At 47.0% G+C, this 22,612-nt stretch overlaps 1 protein-coding gene and 1 pseudogene across 2 annotated transcripts; both read left to right on the top strand.

Moving 5' to 3' along the window:
* Nucleotides 1-2,813: 2,813 nt before the first annotated feature.
* LOC127329688 (uncharacterized) lies at nt 2,814-12,121 on the top strand (annotated as a pseudogene).
* Nucleotides 12,122-12,241: 120 nt separating this feature from the next.
* On the top strand, nt 12,242-18,416 carry LOC127337104 (MLO-like protein 14). 2 transcript variants are annotated; one of them, XM_051363980.2, is made up of 17 exons: nt 13,268-13,430; nt 13,535-13,851; nt 13,980-14,320; nt 14,756-14,813; nt 14,916-15,163; nt 15,257-15,373; nt 15,514-15,574; nt 15,978-16,075; nt 16,208-16,282; nt 16,501-16,586; nt 16,682-16,731; nt 16,819-16,859; nt 16,951-17,115; nt 17,208-17,243; nt 17,353-17,420; nt 17,515-17,575; nt 17,745-18,416. In XM_051363980.2, the coding sequence occupies exons 3-17, from the start codon at nt 14,174-14,176 to the stop codon at nt 18,255-18,257; spliced, it is 1,824 nt and encodes a 607-aa protein (XP_051219940.1). In that variant the 5' UTR covers nt 13,268-13,430; nt 13,535-13,851; nt 13,980-14,173; the 3' UTR covers nt 18,258-18,416. The 2 variants fall into 2 exon arrangements, with proteins under 2 accessions (XP_051219939.1, XP_051219940.1); XM_051363979.1 differs by lacking the exons at nt 13,268-13,430; nt 13,535-13,851; nt 13,980-14,320 and adding an exon at nt 12,242-12,541.
* Nucleotides 18,417-22,612: the final 4,196 nt, after the last annotated feature.

Here is a 22,612-nt window from a genome sequence, read left to right as displayed (position 1 = left end):
AAAAGCTCATAGTTGCTTTCCATTATGCCTAACTAGTGCAATAAAAACAAGAAACAAAAAGATGCAATTGCAGGATCTAAAGGAAATAGCTTCGAGCACTCACACACCGACAACAATGCTAGGAAATAGCTTAGTAGTCGGAGGATGTGAATACCTTTTACCTTACCTCCCCGGCAACGGCGCCAGAAAAGTGCTTGATGTCTACGCGCGCTTCTATTCCTGTAGACAGTGTTGGGCCTCCAAGAGCAGAGGTTTGTAGAACAGCAGCAAGTTTCCCTTAAGTGGATCACCCAAGGTTTATCGAACTCAGGGAGGAAGAGGTCAAAGATATCCCTCTCAAGCAACCCTGCAATCACGATACAAGAAGTCTCTTGTGTCCCCAACACACCTAATACACTTGTCAGATGTAGGTGCACTAGTTCGGTGAAGAGATAGTAAAATACAAGTGGTATTAATGAATATGAGCAGTAGTAACGACGCCAGAAAATAGCTTGCTGGCGTGCAGTTGATGGTGGTAATATTGCAGGAAGTACAGATGCAGTAGAACAGTAAACAAGCGATGATTGCAGTATTTGGAAACAAGGCCTAGGGATCATACTTTCACTAGTGGACACTCTCAACATTGCAATCATAATGGAATATAAATAAGCACTTCACTATGCTATTCTGAATTACTCTCTTGCAAGATAACGAACACTAATTCATCATATAGGCAAACCTTAAAGATGTATTCCCAAGTACTAATAAACACCCCACGCTATCACTGTGAGCATTCATAGGAGGTACTAACACACCACAATTTCATAGAGACATCCAACTCAAATCATAACTCAGTGAATAAGTATTCGGTGAAATATAGCCTAAGAGACCCACACGGTGCACACACTGTCACCTTTACACACGTGGGACAAGGAGTCTCCGGAGATCACATAAGTAAAATCCACTTGAATAGCATAACGACATCTAGATTACAAGAGGGCTACAATTGATCACATAATAAAACCACTCTACACTCTCTTGTTGGATGATGAACACCATTAATTGTGTAGGGCTACAAGAGCACCTCAATGCCGGAGTTAACAAGCTCCACAACATTCGATGTTCATATTTAAATAACATTAGAGTGCATGATAGACCAACGCAATTATACCAAGTACTAACATAGCATGCACACTGTCACCATCATACTATGAAAGGAGGAATAGATCACATCAATACCATCATAGTAATAGTTAACTTCATAATCTACAAGAGATCACAATCATAAACTACGCCAAGTACTACATGATGCACACACTGTCACCATTACATCATGGAGGAGGAATAGAGTACTTTAATAACATCACTAGAGTAGCACATAGATTAATAGTGATACAAAGCTCATCATATGAATCTCAATCATGTAAGGCAGCTCATGAGATCATTGTATTGAAGTACATGGGAGAGAGATTAACCACATAGCTACCGGTACAGCCCTTAGCCTCGATAGAGAACTACTCCCTCCTCATGGGAGACAGCAGCGTTGATGGAGATGGCGGTGGTGTCGATGGAGATGCCTTCCGGGGGCACTTCCCCGTCCCGGCGGCGTGCCGGAACAGAGACTCCTGTCCCCCAGATATTGGCTTCGCGATTGCGTCGGCTCTGGAAGGTTTCTCGTACCGTGGCTTATTCGTCTCGAAGATTTAGGTCAGAACGGCTTAAATAGGCGAAGAGGCGGACTCGGAGGGCTGACGAGGCAGCCAGACAATAGGGGGGCGCCCCCCCTGGGCCGTGCCGCCCACACGTGTGGGGCCCACAGGGCTCCCCTCTGGTGCCTCTCCGGTGTTCTGGAAGCTTCGTGGAATTATAAGATGCTGGACGTTGATTTCGTCCAATTCCAAGAATATTTCCTTATTAGGATTTCTGAAACCAAAAACAGCAGAAAACAGGAACTGGCACTTCGGCATCTTGTCAATAGGTTAGTTCCGGAAAATGCATAATAATGACATAAAGTGTGTATAAAACATGTGTGTATCATCATAAAAGTAGCATGGAACATAAGAAATTATAGATACGTTGGAGACGTATCACTGCCCTGGTACTTCACCGACATCATGCCGCCGGGCCTCACGGAGGAAGAGGCCCTACGACGGGCGCTCCAGAACTCGGCCCCGCAACCGCCGCCTCCGACTCCACCTCCACCTCTGACGTAGAAACCGTGGGCAGCTCCACGTCCACCTCCACCACCAGCGTGGGCTGCTCCACCTCCATCTCCACCACATGCGTGGGCTGCTCCACCCCACCTCCACCACTGACAGCACCGGCGTATGTTCCGTTAGTTGCCAACTGGCCATAACCGGACCGGATTTCATCGTGCTCGATGACAACTAGGAGTAGGCGCAGCCGTTAGTTTTTGAGGACGGAGGGAGTAGATATTTTAGACGTTGAGGGTCGCGTGGGAGATGCCGTGAGTCTCCAAGTAGGCGCACAGCCAATCCCCGACCGTCACCTCCCTACCCATACCGACCGCCGCAGAATCTCCAATTGATTTCTTGGACTAAAAAAGAATCTCTACAAGGATCCGCAGATCCAAAGTCGCCAGCCACTTGGATCCATTCAGCCACCCATATGGTCACGGAACGAATATCCCCACCAATTACGATGTCCCAGCACCCGGCCCCACAAAACCACGTCACTGCCACTGTGGGCCCACCGGAATCTCCGCTCCCACCGGTCCACTGCATCAGGTCTACGAGACCCGCTGCCCCGATTGGATACCTGACACGTCCACGTCAGCCGCGCACGCAACGCAAGTCGCCAAGCGGAGGCGGCACGCACCGGAAAGGGACGCCACTCGCGCTCGCGCCCGCACTCGTCTCGTCGTCATCGTCAGGACTCAGGAGAGCAGAGGCGATGGCGGCGTCGGCGGCGTCCGGGAAGGTCCTGCCGCTGCTCGCCGTGGCGGCGGCGCTCGCGGCCGCGCTCCTCTACGCCGCGCCCTTCTCCAAGGTTGGCCCCGGGACGGATGGATTACCGAATCTTGTGCTCCGCGGCGGCGGCGACTGACCAACTGTTGTTCTTGTTTCTTGTTGCGGCGTGCAGAGCCTGGGCGGCGAAGGGTGCAGCCTCCTCCAGCACGACCACTTCTGGATCGCCAGCGAGCGGGTCGTCACGCTCGGCCGCGTCGGCCCCGCCGCAGGTTCGTCCGTCCGTTCTTCCCGCCGCGCCGCAGGCGTTGACCCCCCTCTCATTCATCCCATCGGTCCCCGCGCCGTCGCGTGACGGGAATGCACGGGAGAAAGTCAAGCTGATGATTTGGCGTCTGATTGTGTGCAGTGGAGGTGAAGGGAGGGCTGATCAACGCCATCGCGGTGGGCGACTACCGGAGCTTCGTGCTCCGGCGGCCGCTCGTCGACTACGGGGACGCAGTCATCATGCCCGGCCTCATCGACGTGTAAGCTCCTCCTGCTCCGCATCCATTCATTGAATTAATCACTGTGGTGGTGGTAGCAACTCTGAAGATAATTACGTGTTGTTTCATGGGGGTGTTCTGCCTTCAGGCACGCGCACCTCGATGAGCCTGGGCGAGCGGAGTGGGAGGGGTTCTCCACCGGCACCAGAGCCGCCGCTGCAGGTGCGAATCACTAGTTTAGCTCAGTCATAAGCCCAACTTAGTTTAGCCTGATATTGACATGACTGTCATGTCCCACTGAATTCTTTTAGAAGACCACTTCCCCCCACTGAAATTATCAATTGCATTCTACTATTGGAGTTGATACGATCATATGTAGCAGGCAACGTTACTGCCTGCTCGCTTTTTCTTTGACTTGGATTAAGATCGAGTTAGCAAAAACACGTAGTTATCAGATGTATCCTCTCTTGCTCCATAACTCTGCAAACTCCTCCACTGCAGGTGGCATAACAACGTTGGTAGACATGCCCCTCAACAGCTTCCCTTCAACGGTTTCTCAAGAGACTCTCAAACTCAAGGTCCAGATTCTTCCTTTCTTGGACGTATCAGTACCACATAATTCCGTACATGATTGCTCCCAGCTCACTCTGTGATTATCACTGACAATGTATACTTGCTTGCTTGCTTGATTATCAGTTGGATGCGGCTCGGGATAAACTATATGTTGATGTCGGTAAGTGGCCTGATTTAGCATCATAAGCAAACTAGCAATGTTAACAGCAAGAACAGTAAATTTATTTTACCGACTAGTATACGCATAGGATTTCAGCATTTTGTTCTATTTTATGAACAGTATTACTTCATCTGAACCTGTTCCATGCCCAGTTGTGAACATATCTGACTTGCCTGCTCTTATTCCCATGTAGGGTTTTGGGGAGGCCTTGTACCAGAGAACGCCTTGAACCCAAGTAAATTGGAGAGCCTACTGAATGCAGGAGTGTTAGGACTTAAGGTATGTTTCTCAACTAGTACCACATTGCTGCCTCCCTCTGTTTCTTCTTTTCTCTTCTTTTCTAAACAAAAGCAGGCGCTAGAACGACAAACTTACTTTTTCTTCTTTTCTAGTCCTTCATGTGTCCCTCTGGTATCAACGACTTCCCCATGACAAATTCAACTCATATCGAGGTGCGCTGCTTCGTCAGTTCTGCCATATATTACACAATTCTGCTTATCGGCTACGTAAAAGAGTTCATTGTCCTGTTTTCATTACTATAGGAGGGCCTGGTTACATTAGCAAAGTACAAGAGGCCCTTACTTATCCATGCAGAACGCATACCGGATGTCGCGAGTGATGATGAGCTTGATGGCGAACTAGATCCTCGATCTTATGCAACATATCTCAAGTCAAGACCAGCAACATGGTAATGTAAATTAGTAGTACTACTCTCTATGAGATGGAGAGTTCAATTTGAACTTTTAACTATACAATTCAGAATTAATGTATTGTTAGATATTCACTAATTAATGCTATGATATCTTATACCCAGGGAGGAATCAGCTATCAGAGATTTGAAACGTGCCATGAAGGACACAGAAGTGGGTGGTCGATCAGAAGGAGCTCACCTTCACATTGTTCATCTCTCAGATGCAGAAACCACCCTCGACCTTCTAAAGGTGTGACGACATGTCACATACTACTAGTTTAACTTTCATTCTCCCGGTTCTCTTGATCAGTGTATCACTGATAAGTTTGTGCTTTGTAGGATGCGAAACAGAGTGGCGCAAGACTCAGCATAGAAACCTGTCCACATTACCTCGCATTTTCGGCCGAAGAAGTTCCAGATGGGGATACTCGTTTCAAGTGCTCTCCTCCTATACGCAATGCCGCCAACAAGGAAAATCTCTGGGGAGCTCTGCTTGTAAGCCACCCCTATCCTTCCCAATTCTGACTTTGCTATGACCTGGTGATCGATAGTTCTAGCTAGGCTAACTTTTGCATGAATATATGAATGAATGCCAGGATGGCCACATCGACATGCTCAGCTCGGACCACTCGCCGTCGACTCCTGATCTCAAGCTGATGGAGGAAGGCAACTTCATGAAGGCATGGGGAGGTATATCATCTCTGCAGGTTAGTTTGCATTACAGTTTGTGTAAGCATGCACATTCTTCTGCAGAACCATAATGCTAAACTACTGCATACAGAGTAGATTCCAATTCACTGTCTTTTTGTTGTACAATTTCTGCAGTTTGTTCTCCCTGTAACCTGGTCACACGGGAAAAAGTACGGCATCACGCTGAATCAGCTAGTCTCGTGGTGGAGCGAGAAGCCCGCTGAGCTTGCAGGGCAAAAGAACAAGGTATCTAACCAGTTCATCTCCGGATGCAGAGCCTGGTGGGGAGTTTTCTTTTCCATTGTCTTAAAACTGAAAAATAACCAACTAAATTTAAAAATTTACGTTTTACTATTTTACCATCTTTTGCTAGATTTCCTTCTGCTGTCTTACTTGAGACTTAGACACATAGTATATATTTGAATGCTCTCCCAAAGTAGATTGAAATGGATGGATTGAAATCACACAACTCAAGTGCATCGCCGGCTTTGTGCAGGGGGCTATCTTGCCGGGATACCACGCTGACATTGTGGTCTGGAAACCCGAGGCGCAGTTCCATCTCGACGACAGCCATGCTGTATACCACAAGCACAGGGTTCGCTTCTTGACCCCAGAAAAATAAATTAAACGAATCTTCATACTGTCCCAACAGTTTTGTCAATTTGAACTGAATCGAGACTGGTTTCGCATTTTGGTTGCAGAACATTTCGGCGTATCTAGGGAAAGAGCTCTCGGGCCATGTCCTGTCAACGTTCGTGAGAGGGAATCTTGTGTTTGCCGAGGGAAAGCACGCCGGGGCTGCTTGCGGTGTGACCATCCTCGCAAAGTGAATTTAAGAGCTACCGTTTGCTGATTTGTAGCGTATATGATCGTGTGCGCTGTATATGTCGACTTGAAGTTGTTAGTTTCCGCTTGTGTATAGCTGCATCCATAGAATCCCCGCCACCATTGTTGTATACGCCATCCATTGTTTGGACTGCACTGCATTCTGCCTCGCTTGGACAGCACATATGCCTAGGATATCTGAATTTGTTGTTGTCTGAAATATTCAGATATATATGCCCTTGTGTTTATTGTATGTGGAAGTACAGTTCTAACAATATACTGTATTTGCAAGGAAAATGAAATATTGTTCCACATTTGATTTTCTGAATATTTCCATACATACACTCCATTTTTTAGCAGGGGTAGGCCCCAGAGGGACCTAGAAGCTTGTATAGAGCGGTGCATTCACAATTACAAGGAGGACTGCAAGGAAAAGAGAAATTACAGACACGTCCTCTAAATTTGCATGATGGACCTTGTCAGAGAAATTGAGAAAGAAATCGGGTCCTGCTCCATCTCCGCCGCTTGCACACCTCTCAGCACAGACAAGGGCCCCGCCACTAGGGACGCGACCACTTGGGTTGGTGCGCCAGGGTGATGCCCCAAACCCTAGATCCAGGGCCATGACCTCAAGCTTATTGATGGACTAGGGGAGGAAGAACTTGAGCAGCAGTTGCAGGCACCACGCCACCACCGCTGGCAAGATCCCCATCACCGGCCACCCGACGCCACCTGGAAACACCGAGAGCACTCTAGCTGCCGGTATAGTGCCATACTCCACGAGGGAAATGTTTACCAGTCCTAGACTACTATGTACATGGGAGATCCGGCCTCCCCTCTCCCATTCACTCCAGCCGACTAGGACACATGAGGAGAGGGAGAGGGGAGCCAGTAGAGGGGAGACGACCCTCAAAACAGCAGACACGAGAGCTAGGGAGGGGAAGAATGAGCCGAGATCGTGGAGGTGGCGTTTTGGCTCATAGGAGCAAATGCTCCAATTATACAAAATAATTAAAAAACAATTTTAAAAATGCCAACAAATTCTGACATAAGTTTTTGATGTACATCGTGACATTCTACGCTAGTGCACAAATTTTCGCCGATAAACAACATTTTATGTGGCGTGTACAAAAAAGACAAAAAATGTCTTGTATGTGCTATAGCATTAAATTTATCTTTTTTTTACAGGCGCCACAATTTTTTTTAGTTTTTTTTAAAAAAAATTATGTACGAACATAAAATGTATAGATATACATGAAAAATTTAATTTTAGAATTTTTGACACTTCAAAATGTAGATTCACACAATGAAAACAAATGCTCCTGTGAGCCAAAGTGAATATCCCCGAGATCGTTCCATACACTCCATTTCTGAATTTGCAGAAGCTCAAGCACCAGGTAGACGTATGTTGGCTGTACGTTGGGCCCTGTAGAAAGCGTATTTATCCTGTACGTTAAGGCCACTAGGAAGCGGTATTTTCTTTTGTATTTTGGATAAGGCTGAGCGCAGCCGCGCGTTCCAACTCCCAGCTCCGTCTCCGGCGGGAAGCGGAGACCTCCCGCTCCGACGGCAATGGCCGCCACCACCACCCCACACCCCACCCTCCTTCCCCCGTACACACTCCCCAGCAGGATTTCCCTCCCCATCCGCCTCCTACGCACTTCACACGCTCCGCCGCGACCGCGACGATTCAGGACGGCCGCCGCCTCCCGAACCCTAGCGTCCCCCTCCCCGTCGGAAACTCCGGGGGCGGCGGAGGAGCTACGTCTGGAGACGGAGTCCGCGCTCGAGTGGGGCGGCGTGTGCGCGCGGCTGGCCGACTTCGCCGCCACCGCCGCGGGCCGCGCCGCCTGCGCGGAGGGCCGGGTCCCCGTCGGCCGGAGCCGGGAGGAGAGCGAGCGGCTGCTCGAGCAGACCGCCGCAGCCGTGGCGTTGCTATCGTCGTTGACGCCGCTGGATTTCGGCGGCGTGGGCGACGTGTCGGCGGTCGTCGCCGCCGCGGCACGGGGACGGCTGCTCGCGGTGAGGGAGATATGCGGCGTCGGGCGCAGCCTCCGGGCCGCGCGAGGCGTGTTTGAGCAGCTCAACGGGCTCGCCGAGGAGATGCCAGATGGGAGGTAAGCGGGCTGGTTCAGGCTAAATTGTGGAAATGCAGTCGAGCTAATACTATATGCCAGGTGATTTGGTAGAAGTACAGCACTAAGCTAAATTCTGAATTCTGAATGCAGTGCCCCTTATGGGAAAAAATATCAAGTTATGCAAGTTAGCTTGTGCTGCATAGTTTTACTGATCGCATAGATTCTGAAGATATTTAGTTGATTCGTGCTCCTACAGGTACTCTCCTCTTCTGGATATACTGCAGGACTGCGACTTCTTGACAGAACTCGTACAGATGATAGAGTTCTGCCTCGACTCCAATCTTTCGATGGTCCTCGACCAGGCCAGCGACAAACTAGGAACGATCCGTAAGGAAAGGAGGATGAACATCGACGTGCTAGAATCTCTGCTGAGAGATGCATCCACGAAGATCTTCCAGGCCGGTGGGGTTGACAGCCCTCTGGTCACTAAGCGCCGCTCTAGAATGTGTGTTGGTGTTAAAGCTTCGCACAAGCATTTGGTCCCTGGCGGAATTGTTCTGAGTTCCAGTGGCTCTGGTGCGACGTACTTTATGGAGCCCAGAGATGCTGTCCAGCTGAACAACACGGAAGTAAAACTTGCAGGCGATGAGAGAGCCGAGGAGCTGGCAGTATTGGGCTTGCTAACTTCAAGGATAGCAGCTTCCCGACTGAAGATCAGGCATTTGATGTGGAAAATATTGGAACTGGACCTGGCTTGTGCTAGAGGTTCATATGCCCTACAGATAAATGGTGTGAGGCCAGCCTTCAGTGACAGGGACAACAGTACTCAATTGGATCCAAGCAGCGCATGTTCAGTATTTATCGAGGGCATTCAGCATCCTTTGCTCCTTGAGCAGTTCCGTGGAATTGTGAAAGAATCAGATGACGAAGTGGGGAATGGACAGCTTTCTGATGAAGTCTGTGTCTCTGCGATGCCTGTTCCGCTGGACATGCGTGTGAAGAACGATACTAGGATAGTTGTGATCTCTGGACCGAACACTGGAGGTAAAACCGCCACTATGAAGACCTTGGGATTGGCCTCTCTGATGTCAAAGGCTGGCATGTTCTTCCCAGCCAAAGGAAGACCTAGGCTCCCGTGGTTTGATCAGGTTCTTGCAGACATTGGTGACCATCAGGTAGTTTCTGTCTTTTGAAGAGAGTTTGTCTTATCACTTGCCGGACAAATATGCTTATTGATGCAAACTGTTTTCTGGATTGAAGTCGCTGGAGAATAGCCTCTCTACCTTCAGTGGGAACATATCACGTCTTCGCAAGATTGTACAAGTTGTATCGAAAGACTCTCTTGTTCTTATTGACGAGATTGGCAGTGGTACTGATCCATCAGAAGGTGTATCCCTTTCAACCAGCATTTTGAAGTATCTTGCTAGCAGACTAAACTTGGCCATCGTGACAACCCATTATGCTGATCTAAGTCGTCTCAAATCTGTTGATGGTCGATTTGAGAATGCTGCAATGGAATTTTGTGTGGAAACTCTGAAACCAACATATCGAATCTTATGGGGCAGTACTGGTAATTCCAATGCATTAAGCATTGCAAAGTCAATTGGTTTTGATCAGAAAATACTTGACCGGGCACAAGAATGGGTAGAAAAATTATTGCCTGATAAACAGAAGGAACGTCAAGGTTTACTTTACGACTCTCTACGAGACGAACGGAACCTTCTGGAGGCTCAGGCAAATGAAGCAGCATCTGTTCTTTCAGATGTTGAGGGGCTGTACAATGAGGTGCACATCATTTGCTCTTACTATCTCTTTTAAACATTAGCACTGTATTGCTTTGAAAAGGACCCTCTTTGTGCTTTTGCTTGAAGTTTTGCTATATAATAATTTGATTTTCCAGATTCTTTCAGAAGCTGATGACCTAGATAATCGAGTAGCTGCTTTGAGGGCAATAGAGTCTCAGAAGGTACAACAAGAGTTGAAGTTTGTGAAGACTCAGATGGACCTGATAATCAAAAACTTCGAAGTTCAACTTCAGAATTCAAAACTTGAACAGTACAACTCAGCAATGAGGAGAGCAGAAGCTGCGACTGCTTCACTGGCTGCTGCCCATCAGCCAACTGAGTTTACTTTTAGTGACGATGAAAACAAGAGTTCTTACGTTCCACAAATTGGAGACAAAGTGTACGTTGAAGGGCTGGGAGGGGGAAGCACGGCTACTGTTGTTGAGATACTCAGTGAAGATGGGAGCTGTATTGTTCAGTATGGGAAAATAAAGGCCCGGACCAAGAATAACAAGATGAAGTTGGCCCAAAGAGACACAAAGGAAACATTAGCTTCCTCCGTACAAAGAAAGGTGGGCTTTGCATCTTCTCTGTAATGCATCATTCACTTAGATTTATTTAATTTTCACTTAGCAATGCAACATAATAATATCTGATATATTTTAGAAACCGCTTATATTTTAGCCACTGTCATGCTTTATCTGGTAGTGTATTTTATCGAGATAATTGTGGAAAGAATCCATGGTGTCCTCTCCACTGTTGTGGCTGCAAAATGATACACCAAGTGATATTTTGCCGAGCCATTCACTCACATCTAGGTTGCTTCAGTATGTGTAGGCTGAGTTGAGCAAGCATGTCTAGTTAGCACTCATCAGTTGGCCCAGTGTGTACTGTTCTGCATCGACACAGGGTGCATTCTTGGGCTGCTGGTTCCTTCTAAAAGTTCTACTCGTCTCAGCAAATCTGGGTTGCAGATGCTAGGCCAGTGCATCCAGTTTCTTGATATAGGGACTCAACTTTAGGCTTGCATATATCATCCCTTTTTTATTGAGTTTGGCTGGATGACCCGTAAGACTGATATCAATATCACGCTTTCCCCAACAAGCTGGCCATTATCATTAGAACCACACACTGATGGCACATCTACCATCCTACTTTATGTCGGCATACTCTCCGTCCTCCACGTGGCATGCTAATATGGCAAGCCAGGGAAACCAAGTTAGCTCGAGCCCTACATGATGCATTGAATCTGACTTGCTGGTGTTGATGATTTAGGATTTAGTTCGGGTAGATGCAGCAGTGTGGAACAAGCTAGGCTGGCCAGAGATAGACTGGTGCATGCATCCACCTTAATTGAACTGCACTGTCATACATAGTCTGGGTATGATTGGCGTGGTCAACATTGTCTATTATGGTGACCTGTTTTAATCTTGTCCTGGTAGGACCAGTCCTCGTTCTGATGGGTTAATTTTGCTTCTGTGCTGTCAGGGACGGTTAGTGAAGCGGTCTCCAGCAGAGGCAACGCAGGGCGCCAGCATCTCCTTCGCCCCGGCCGTGCAGACGTCCAAGAACACGGTGGACCTGAGGGGACTGCGGGTCGCTGAGGCATCCCACGAGCTCCAGATGGCCATTGACGGGTGCAGGTCCTACCAGGTCCTCTTCGTCGTCCACGGTATGGGCACGGGGGCGGTGAAGGAGTGCGCCCTCGGTATCCTCCGCAGCCATCCCCGGGTGGCCAAGATCGAGGATGAGAGCCCCCTGAACTACGGCTGCACCGTCGCCTACATCGAGTGAACGGATCGCACTGGTCCATCGCGAAGATACAACAGCACCGCTTGTACATTCCAGAATCCAGATCATTATACACAACAGAATTGGAACTATACTTTACTGCATACAATTCCTTGGATAATCGAATTTGAGGCTCTACTTGTTCGGATTGCCGAATTTTGGCCCGATTTCTCGCAGAATTGAACTGTTACATTTGGAGACTCAAAACCGGCCCGAAGACAGGTAACACAGGAAGGACAGGTTGTTGCTGGGACAGGGATGGCCCAGGAATTAATCGATACTGTTGTGCTGGTTATTCTGGTGGATATACGTTGGCGCCATTCAAGTTTGCCCGTGTGGGCAACGGATTCGTGCATGCACGCACGCACGCACATGTGGATCAAGCCCTGTCCTACAAAATCGCAGCAATGCAGATGGTGGGTGCATGCATCGGGCCATGAGCACATGGATGGGCACACGCAGTTTTATATGCTGGGTGAGGTCGATCTGGAGCTTCATCAGCCGGCTGCTCTTGACCATAGCATGTTTGGGATGAATGGAGATTGCACGACCAAAAAGGTAACTATTACTAGCATCCTCAGTGCCGGACCAGTTACTAGTTCATATGACTGCAAGGGGAGAGACATTAGATATGCTTCGAAGATGATGTTGCATAGCTTCCACTTCAAAGTTCAAACACACCCCGAGGTTCTTCTCGGAGATTCATGTGTTCCAAAGGGCGGCCGGTTGACGCTTTTGGGGAACACGGATTCTGAAATTTGGGGCTGTTTTTTTTGTGAACAATTTCATACGAGTAGCATATCTGAGGATTGGAATCGTTTGAAACTTTTTCGTCTACGGATTAATTTGGGGGATTGTCTCCCTATCTACTCTAAAAACCTCGTGAAACAAATCCGAATTCATAATTTCCGCGAATGGAATAAGCCATCAACATGAAAATTTCAATTCTTATAGGGTCTGAGAAAAATAAAATAAAATACTAAATGGGCCCAGATTGGTTTGTTTACGGCATCAAATCCCGGCCAAATTCCTGGAGCACGTACGCCTAGGCCGGTTGGAGGGTGGGCGAGCAGTACACAACTCGAAAAGCCTTGGGTTTGATAGGCGGAGCAGAAATCAAACAAAAAGGGGTTATTTAAGGCGCGCATCCCGTCTCCAACTGCCACACCGGACATGCAGCGACTCTGACATCCCGGGCCCACCTGGTACAAAGCCCCACCTGTCAGCCGAAGCACGTCACCCTCTACGTAGCTCCTCGTGCGGTGGAATGGAGTCATGTGCCCGCGCCCGCCCCCTCGTGCCCGTGTCAGAGTTCGTGTACTTGCTGTGAAGCAGCGAGGAAGCAGAGCTGGCCAGCCCGAATCTTCTCATGCTTGTCATTTGTTTAGGCGCAACTGAGCTGCTAATCATTCATTCGTGGGAGATGAGATGAGAGGATTATGACAAGGTGAAGGTTCCCCCAGATACCCACTTGCCTGCTTCCAGTGATCTACTATCTGTTCTTCTTCTTCCTCCTCCTCCTTCTGTCGCATCTTGTTGATTTTTCTTCAGCTCTGTTCATTCTTTCGAGGACTGCTCCTGCTCCGCTTCTTCTTCAACCTCGCACTGTTGATGCACACTGCTGCTGTCTTCTTCCTGCGTCCATCTATTGAAATCTATCCAAGAAAACCGGAAAGCATTTCTGCTCTCCGCATAGTTCTGCATTCCGCCTCCTGGCCGTCTTCCTCCGGCGCCTCCCAGCTCCATTGGCGCTCGTGACGAGCTGCGCGAGGAGGAGCAACAGCCAGCCTAAATATAGGCGCCGCGTACACTGATCGAGCTCCAGGGAATAGAGAAAGAGAGAGAGAAGAAAATAAAGCGAAATACTGGTACACCTTTTCTATTGTTTTCTTCTTCCTTCCCCTAGATCCCTATTCCCCTTCTCGTCCCCGGAGCTCCACACCGACTGGCGCTAACTAATGGCGACGCAATGTCGTGCCTGATTCTCCTGTTCCAGGCCAGCGAGGAAAACGCGCGCGCGCGCCTCTTGAATCCCAGCTCCCGCGCGCCGCAGCTTCGTTTCGGCGGCGTCTTCTTGACCGCTGAGCTCTCGCTGCTGCAATGCGGCGGTGCCTGGCGGTTCTTGCAGAGGAATAGGTGGCGTCCGCCTGTCTCTCTCTGCTGAGTCGCGCGTGCCGGGGGGAGAGAAAGATGGCCGGGCCCGAGGGCACCGGCGCGGAGGCGACGGGGGAGATGCGGTCGCTGGCGCTCACGCCCACCTGGTCGGTCGCCACCGTGCTCACGCTCCTCGTCGCCAGCTCGCTCATCATCGAGCGCTCCATCCACCGCCTCAGCAATGTCGGTACCCCCACTCCAACTTTGTCCCTCTGCAGTTTTTTTTGTTGTCTGTTTCTTTCGACAGTTGGTCTGAACTCTGAATACCACAACTGCTCAAGCTGCGTTTTTATCTCTTCTACTCGATTTTGTCCTCTGCTTTCTTTCTACTGGAAAAGGAAAGAAACCCCCATTAGTGTTACTTTTCCTGGTGCTGTACTGTATTCATGCTGAATTCCAGACAGAAATGGGCAATAAGCTGTGCACGATTTCCACATGATTCCACTGTTCATAAGTTTTTTTTCCTCCCTTGGATAGTCATGTTGTCCCCTGCAGCGTTGCAATGAGATACTGGATTCAGATAACAGCTGTCGCAGCTAACACACACATTGAATCAGATAAAAAAATTGCTCATTACCAATTGTTCGATGAATTCACGGTGATCTTGTACTTGTTCAGTGGCTGAAGAATACTCACCGGAACCCGCTCTACAAAGCAATGGAGAAGATGAAAGAAGGTATCCATCTGTCGTTTCGTCTGTCCCCACTCTTCAGTTCTAATCTATCTTTCTTGCACTTCTGCCAAATGTGGGCTAACTATTCGCTTTGTTCTGCTGTAGAAATGATGTTGCTTGGCTTCATATCTCTGCTCCTGGCAGCGACGTCGAGGATCATCTCCGGTATCTGCATCGATTCCAAGTACTACAACAGCAAGTTCTCCCCATGCACCAAAGAAGAGGTCGAAGAGTCTTTGAGCGCCGAGCATGCCCTGATTCGCAAGCGCAACCACATAGTCGATGCCATTCTGCACCATTCTTTCAGGAGGAACCTTAAAGCGCAGTACCATCACGTTCAGACTTGCCCTAAGGTATGTTCGTGAAGTTGCTTATAGTTTGTTCAGACTAAGCTAAACCTGTTTGAGAATCCTTTCAGTAATTTGGGAAACTTGCATGGTTTGCAGGGCTATGAGTCGTTTGTTTCGCATGAAGGTTTGGAGCAGCTGCATCGCTTCATATTTGTCATGGCAGTAACCCATGTGACGTACAGTTGCTTGACGATGTTGCTAGCTATACTCAAGGTTTTGGCTCTTTATCATGTTTATTATCTCTGTTCCACCTTCGTCTGTGTTTTGTCGGGAGGAATGTCAAATGGCGCTTGCTTTCTGCATCTCGAATTACGAAATACTAAATATATGTGCTTAATCTTTGGATGCGGTAGGTCCATACATGGAGAAAATGGGAAGATGAAGCATTTAGGGATAATCACGAATCTTTTTCACGTAAGTGTACTTCTCTTTACCCCCTTCATATCTCAGAAGAAACGGTAGAATACAACACTGAAACACTGCAGAACTCGAGGAGCAGTGATTGCGAATGACGAAATCAGTATTAGTTCCTTAGACATTCGTATTGAAATGACAGGTCCTGAGATAATATGCCTTAGCAGTTCCTCTCAATTTTGCATTCATTTTAATGTCTTCTCTAATATAATGCGGCCATCAAGTTGTTCCTCTTTTTGCTTTCGAAACTCTAGATAGGGAAAACATTCTCATGCACCATTAAAGTATACTTTTTCTTGCTTCTTTAATTGGAGAAATCACCTTGTGTTATTGGTGCTGCTTATTTAACCGTGCTGCTGTTAAACTGCATCTGATCAATCCTCTTCCAATTTACATTTAACAGAGATTGCCTATGTATCAGCAACTAGAAGGCAACCACCAGCACTTACCAAATCATATTCGTTCCGTTTTTGGAGTCAAAATAATGCGGTGATGTGGGTGGTATGTTGAGGGAAATAGTTCTTATTGATCAGCTGAGGCATAAAGTTCTCCTTTCATGTGTAGAGCCCAGATATATACCTTTACTTCACTGTTGCAACCACCACTTAAGATTTTTATTGTGTCATCATACAGTTTTGCTTCCTCGCGCAATTTGGACAATCTGTTGTCCGAGCTGACTACCTTATCCTCCGCAAGGGTTTCATTATGGTAAGATAGTTATCCTGGGACATTTTGGGTAGGAATGCTCGTTTGCTTGTCCTTGAATATGCTTATTCTCATATATGGTGTTGGACCTTACTTAACATGCTGATCCTCCGTTGATTTGTTTTGTTAGAACTTGTTCCTTATGAGAAAGATATATTAAGTTACATTGAAGTTTCTATTTGTTAGCTGCACACTTTTGTTTGACTTAATAATAATTGTAGAACCACAATCTTGCACCAACATACGACTTCCACAATTATATGATACGCTCAATGGAAGAGGAGTTTGAGAAGATTGTTGGAGTGAGGTTAGTGTCGCTGCATGCTTGCCTGCTTAAGTACATGAGGTTCTACTTCCTTGCACTGGAGAAATCGCTTTAACTAACTCGATCATTTGATGCAGTGGAGTACTGTGGGGCTTTGTTGTTGCTTTCATGTTATTTAATATTGACGGTAAACTTTGAAGTACTTTTCTCCCTATAGTGATATATTTGTGTTTCCTTGTTTTATCTAACATCAGACCTGGTGATTTTGTTGCAGGATCTAACCTGTACTTTTGGATAGCCATCCTCCCTGTTGCTGTAAGTCACAGCCTGATTCTTGTACATAAGGCAATGTAGGTACTGTTTCCGAAAATTTTAATGGTCTCAACTGGATTGAAATGCTCCATAGCTTGTTCTTCTAGTCGGTGCGAAGCTGCAGCATGTCATAGCAACTTTAACATCAGAGGGTGCAAGGCTGACTTCATATGGACCAAGGATAAAGCCCCGCGACGATCTCTTTTGGTTCAAGAAACCAAAGTTTCTCCTGTGGCTGATTCATTTTGTTCTCTTCCAGGTAAACTTGCACTGCTGGTTAATGTGCTAAAATTATAGAAAAATTGAGCACAAACTTGAGCTTATGGATGTTGTGTTCTACGAATTTTGCAGAATGCATTTGAGCTGGCTTCTTTCTTCTGGTTCTGGGTACCATTTCTGTCTCAGCTACCGTTAACATTTTTGCGAAATTCAAGAAATTAAAATAAATTTGTGAAGTCGTATGAGGCGTTAACATAGCTGCACCATTCTGCTGCAGTGGCAATTTGGTTATGATTCATGCTTCATCAAAAACCACCTACTGGTTTACTGCCGCCTTGTGTTGGGGTAAGCGGCTTCCAGAATCTACTTAATTTCTCCTTGTTCCATTAATTCTCTCATACTCATTGTAGCAATAAAACACAACAATCTATAATTTCAGATTTGCTGGACAGTTCCTCTGCAGTTACAGTACATTGCCTGTTTATGCCCTTGTCACACAGGTAATCATTTGTTTACATGACATGCCACAAGAACATTTTTTAAATAGTTCAGTGAATCTGTAAGATCTCAAGATCCATTTGAGGATGCAAAATTTTCACATTCAGGTTTGCTGTTTTTCTCCAAGAAACGAAAAATACGGTTAACACACTGTTGCTGGTATGACAACAGATGGGATCAAAGTACAAAGCTGCCCTGATACCGAACAGGATCAGAGAAACAATGCACGGGTGGGGGAAGGCCGCGAGGAAGAGGAGGAAGAAGCGACGCGGCGACGACTCCACCATCCGCACGGAGACCAGCACCGTGTGCTCCCTCGACTATGATGATGAAGACGACGATGACCATGGTCATTCTGATGACGCCACGCCACCCAGGTTGCCGCCGTACCTGAAGATCGAGCTTCGGCCAATGCGGGGTGGTGGCGGTATTCCAAGACCTGGCACACCGACCCACCATCTTCCGATCGGCATGCTGCCCGGTAGCAGCTCGACCCCGCACGGAAGCTCCCAACACGCTCTTCTCCAGCGCCAGGCCTCGGCCTCGGCCTCTACGCCATCATCACCGCCACGGAACAGCCATGGCCGCGGTGTAACGAGGTCGGCGTCAATGCCTGGGATAGCTACGCTGGTGACGACAGTTGGCGCGGGCACTCCTGCTCGGTTGAGCGATGCCCATGCATAGAACTGTACTGGATGCTGTGTCACTACCATAGGATGATGATGACTAATGATTGCAATGCTAGGACCATAGATGAGAGAAATATATACTTAATTTTGTGTCCATAGTACAATGATGTATAACATGATAAATTATACTAGTGCACATGTTTGAGGATCTTCACGGTGCTAGGAATCTCAAGTTTGTTTTGTTCATCTCTGAACAACTCACTGGTCTGAAAATCGTTTTCCAGAAAAGTGAAGCTACTTAATAAAAAAAGACATGTATGCTCATATTTTTACGCCATTTAGATATATAGAGATTCCTATGCATTTTAAGAAGTTAGATATATTTTTACTGTAGCGGGACTTTTGTTTCTTAGTTTTCTTTTTGTTTTTTGGCTGTGTGCATCCGTAGTGCCATTAGGGTGGTGCGTTGTTGCACAGGCTGGATGTAATTGGTATCTTTTGATATTAATATATTCCCTTTATCGAAAAAAGTTAATAGTTACTGGAAGGACACATAGAATAAAGGTGGAAAACAAAAATTCTATTGGTTCAAGATTAATTCTCTTGGGGCGAGTTTGGTTTCTCGCGAAGTGGTTTCCCACACGCATGGAGAAGAAATTGGCGCATTTGGTTGGCCTGCTCACACCGTTTTCCTGCACCACACAGTTTTAAAGCAACCCAAATGTTGGCCCGATAGGCACACTCGATTTGGGTGTTGTCTTGCGTGCAGGCGCTGACAAGCGCAACGTGCTCTAACAAGTCATCATTGATATTCATGTAGGATAACGTTGCATAGAAAACAAAAATTTTCCTACCGCGAACACGCAATCCAAGCCAAGATGCAATCTAGAAGACGGTAGCAACGAGGGGGTATCGAGTCTCACCCTTGAAGAGATTCCAAAGCCTACAAGAGGAGGCTCTTGTTGCTGCGGTAGACGATCACTTGCCGCTTGCAAAAGCGCGTAGAAGATCTTGATCACGATCGGTTCCGGCGCCACGAACGGGCAGCACCTCCGTACTCGGTCACACGTTCGGTTGTTGATGAAGACGACGTCCACCTCCCCGTTCCAGCGGGCAGCGGAAGTAGTAGCTCCTCTTGAATCCGACAGCACGACGGCGTGGTGTCGGTGGCGGTGTAGAAGTCCGGCGGAGCTTCGCTAAGCTACGCGGGCAATATGGAGTGGAGGAGCAAAGCTAGGGTTTGGGAGGGGGTGGCCGGCCACTCAAGGGGGGCGGCCAGCTTATGGTCTTGGGGTGGCCGGCCCCCTCCCTTGGCCCCTCATTATATAGGTGGATCCCAAGTGTTGGTGTCCAAGTCTTCGAATAAGACCCGAAACCAAAACCTTCCATAGGAGGGGGGAAACCTAGCCCAACTAGGACTCCCACCCAAAGGTGGGATTCCCACCTCCCATGTGGGGGGTGGCCGGCCCCCTATGGTGGAGTCCACTTGGGACTCCACCCCATCTAGGGCTGGCCGGCCATGGTGGTGGAGTCCCATGTGGACTCCACCTTCCTTGGTGGTTTCTTCCGGACTTTTCTAGAACCTTCTAGAACCTTCCATAGAACCTTCCGCGACATTTTATTTCACATAAAATGACATCCTATATATGAATCTTATTCTCCGGACCATTCCGGAACTCCTCGTGATGTCCGGGATCTCATCCGGGACTCCGAACAAATATTCGAACTCCATTCCATAATTCAAGTGCTACCATTTCAACATCCAACTTTAAGTGTGTCACCCTACGGTTCGAGAACTATGCGGACATGGTTGAGTACTCACTCCGACCAATAACCAATAGTGGGATCCGGAGATCCATAATGGCTCCCACATATTCAACGATGACTTTAGTGAGCGAATTAACCATTCACATACGTTAACAATTCCCTTTGTCACGCGATATTTTACTTGTCCGAGGTTTGATCTTCGGTATCACTCTATACCTTGTTCAACCTCGTCTCTGACAAGTACTCTTTACTCGTACCGTGGTATGTGGTCTCTCATGAACTCTCCCATATGCTGGCAAGACAATAGACGACCGACCACCGAGAGGGCCCAGAGTATATCTATCCGTCATCGGGATGGACAAATCCCACTGTTGATCCATATGCCTCAACTCATACTTTCCTGGATACTTAATCCCACCTTTATAGCCACCCATTTACGCGGTGGTGTTTGGTGTAATCAAAGTACCTTTCCGGTATAAGTGATTTACATGATCTCATGGTCATAAGGACTAGGTAACTATGTATCAAAAGCTTATAGCAAATAACTTAATGACGAGATCTTATGCTACGCTTAATTGGGTGTGTCCATTATATCAGTCACACAATGACTTACCCTTGTAATTAATACCAGCCAATGTTCATGATTATGTAACTACTCATCGATTAATCAAGAAGCTAGTTTAAGAGGCATACTAGGGACTTCTTGTTTGGCTACATATCACTCATGTACTAAGGTTTCGGTTAATACAATTCTAGCATGATATATAAACATTTATCATAAACATAAAGATATAAATAATAACCACTTTATTATTGCCTCTAGGGCATATCTCCTTGATCTCCCACTTGCACTAGAGTCAATAATCTAGATTACATTGTAATATACCTAACACCCATGGCATTCTGGTGTTGGTCATGCTTTGCCCTAGGGAGAGCTTTAGTCAACGGATCTGCTACATTCGGATCGGTGTGTACTTTGCAAATCTTTACTTCTCCATCTTCGATGTACTCGCGAATCGAGTGGTAACGCAGCTTGATATGCTTCAGCCTCTTGTGTGACCTTGGCTCTTGTGCATTGGCGATGGCACCCATGTTATCACAAAAATGATTAATGGGTCCAATGCACTAGGAACCACACCGAGCTCTACAATGAACCTCTTCATCCATACCGCTTCGATGAAGCCTCTGAAGCCGCTTATGTACTCTGATTCTGTTGAAGACTTTGCCACCGTGCCTTTGCTTCGAGCTTGCCCAGCTTGCGCAGCACCATTCAATATAAACACGTACCTGCATTGTGACTTAGAGTCATCAGGATCAGTGTTCCAACTTGCATCGGTGTAACCGTTTACAACGAGCTCTTGGTCACCTCCATAACAAAGAAACATATCCTTAGTTCTTTTCAAGTACTTCAGAATATTCTTGACCGCTGTCCAGTGTTCCATTCCTGGATCACTTTGATATCTGCTAGTCAAACTAACGGCATGTGCTATATCCGGTCTAGTACATAGCATGGCATACATGATAGATCCTCGCCGAGGCATAGGGGATGTTACTCATCCTTTCTCTTTCTTCTGCCGTAGCCGGTCCTTGAGTTTTACTCAATACCTTGCCAGGTAACATAGGTAAGAACCCTTTCTTACTTTCGTCCATTCTAAACTTCTTTAGAATCTTGTCCAGATATGTACTCTGTGATAGCCCTATTAGGCGTCTTGATCTATCTCTATAAATCTTGATGCCTAATATATATGATGCTTCACCAAGGTCTTTCATTGAAAAACTATTATTCAAATAACCCTTAACACTTCTTAATAGTTCTATATCATTCCCGATCAATAATATGTCATCTACATATAATATCAGGAATGCTACAGAGCTCCCACTCACTTTCTTGTAAATACAGGCCTCTCCATGACATCGTATAAACCCGAAGTCTTTGATCACTTTATCAAAGCGTCGGTTCCAACTTCTCGATGCTTGCTTCAGTCCATAGATTGAACGCTGAAGTTTGCATACTTTGTCAGCATTTTTAGGATCGACAAAACCTTTGGGTTGTACCATATACAACTCTTCCTCAATGTCTCCATTAAGGAACGCCGTTTTGACATCCATCTGCCAAATCTCATAATCGAAAAATGCAGCTATTGCTAACAAAATCCTTACAGATTTTAGCTTCGCTACAGGTGAGAAAGTCTCATCGTAGTCAACTCCTTGAATTTGTCGGAAACCCTTTGCGACAAGTCGAGCTTTATAGACGATAATATTACCATCGGCATCTGTTTTTCTCTTGAAGATCCATTTATTCTCGACAGCCTTTCGGCTATCGTGTAAGTCTACCAAAGTCCATACTTTGTTATCATACATGGATCCCATTTCGGATTTCATGGCTTCTTGCCATTTGTTGGAATCTTGGCTCATCATCGCTTCTTCATACGTCGCAGGTCCTCATCATTGTTATCTACAATCATGACATTTAGACAAGGATCATACCAATCAGGAGTGGCACGTTCCCTTGTCGATCTGCGAGGTTCAGTAGTTTCCTCGTTCGAAGTTTCATGATCATTATCATTAGCTTCCTCCGTTGCCGGTGTAGGCGGTACAGGTACAACTTCCGGTCTTTGCGCTACTCGATCAACGAGTATAGAT

This window comes from Lolium perenne, chromosome 2 (genome assembly GCF_019359855.2).
Source record: "Lolium perenne isolate Kyuss_39 chromosome 2, Kyuss_2.0, whole genome shotgun sequence".
In the NCBI taxonomy this organism is placed as follows: Eukaryota; Viridiplantae; Streptophyta; class Magnoliopsida; order Poales; family Poaceae; genus Lolium; species Lolium perenne.
The sequence above is the reverse complement of the archived record's forward strand: the minus strand, read 5'-3'. Positions and strand labels throughout refer to the sequence as shown.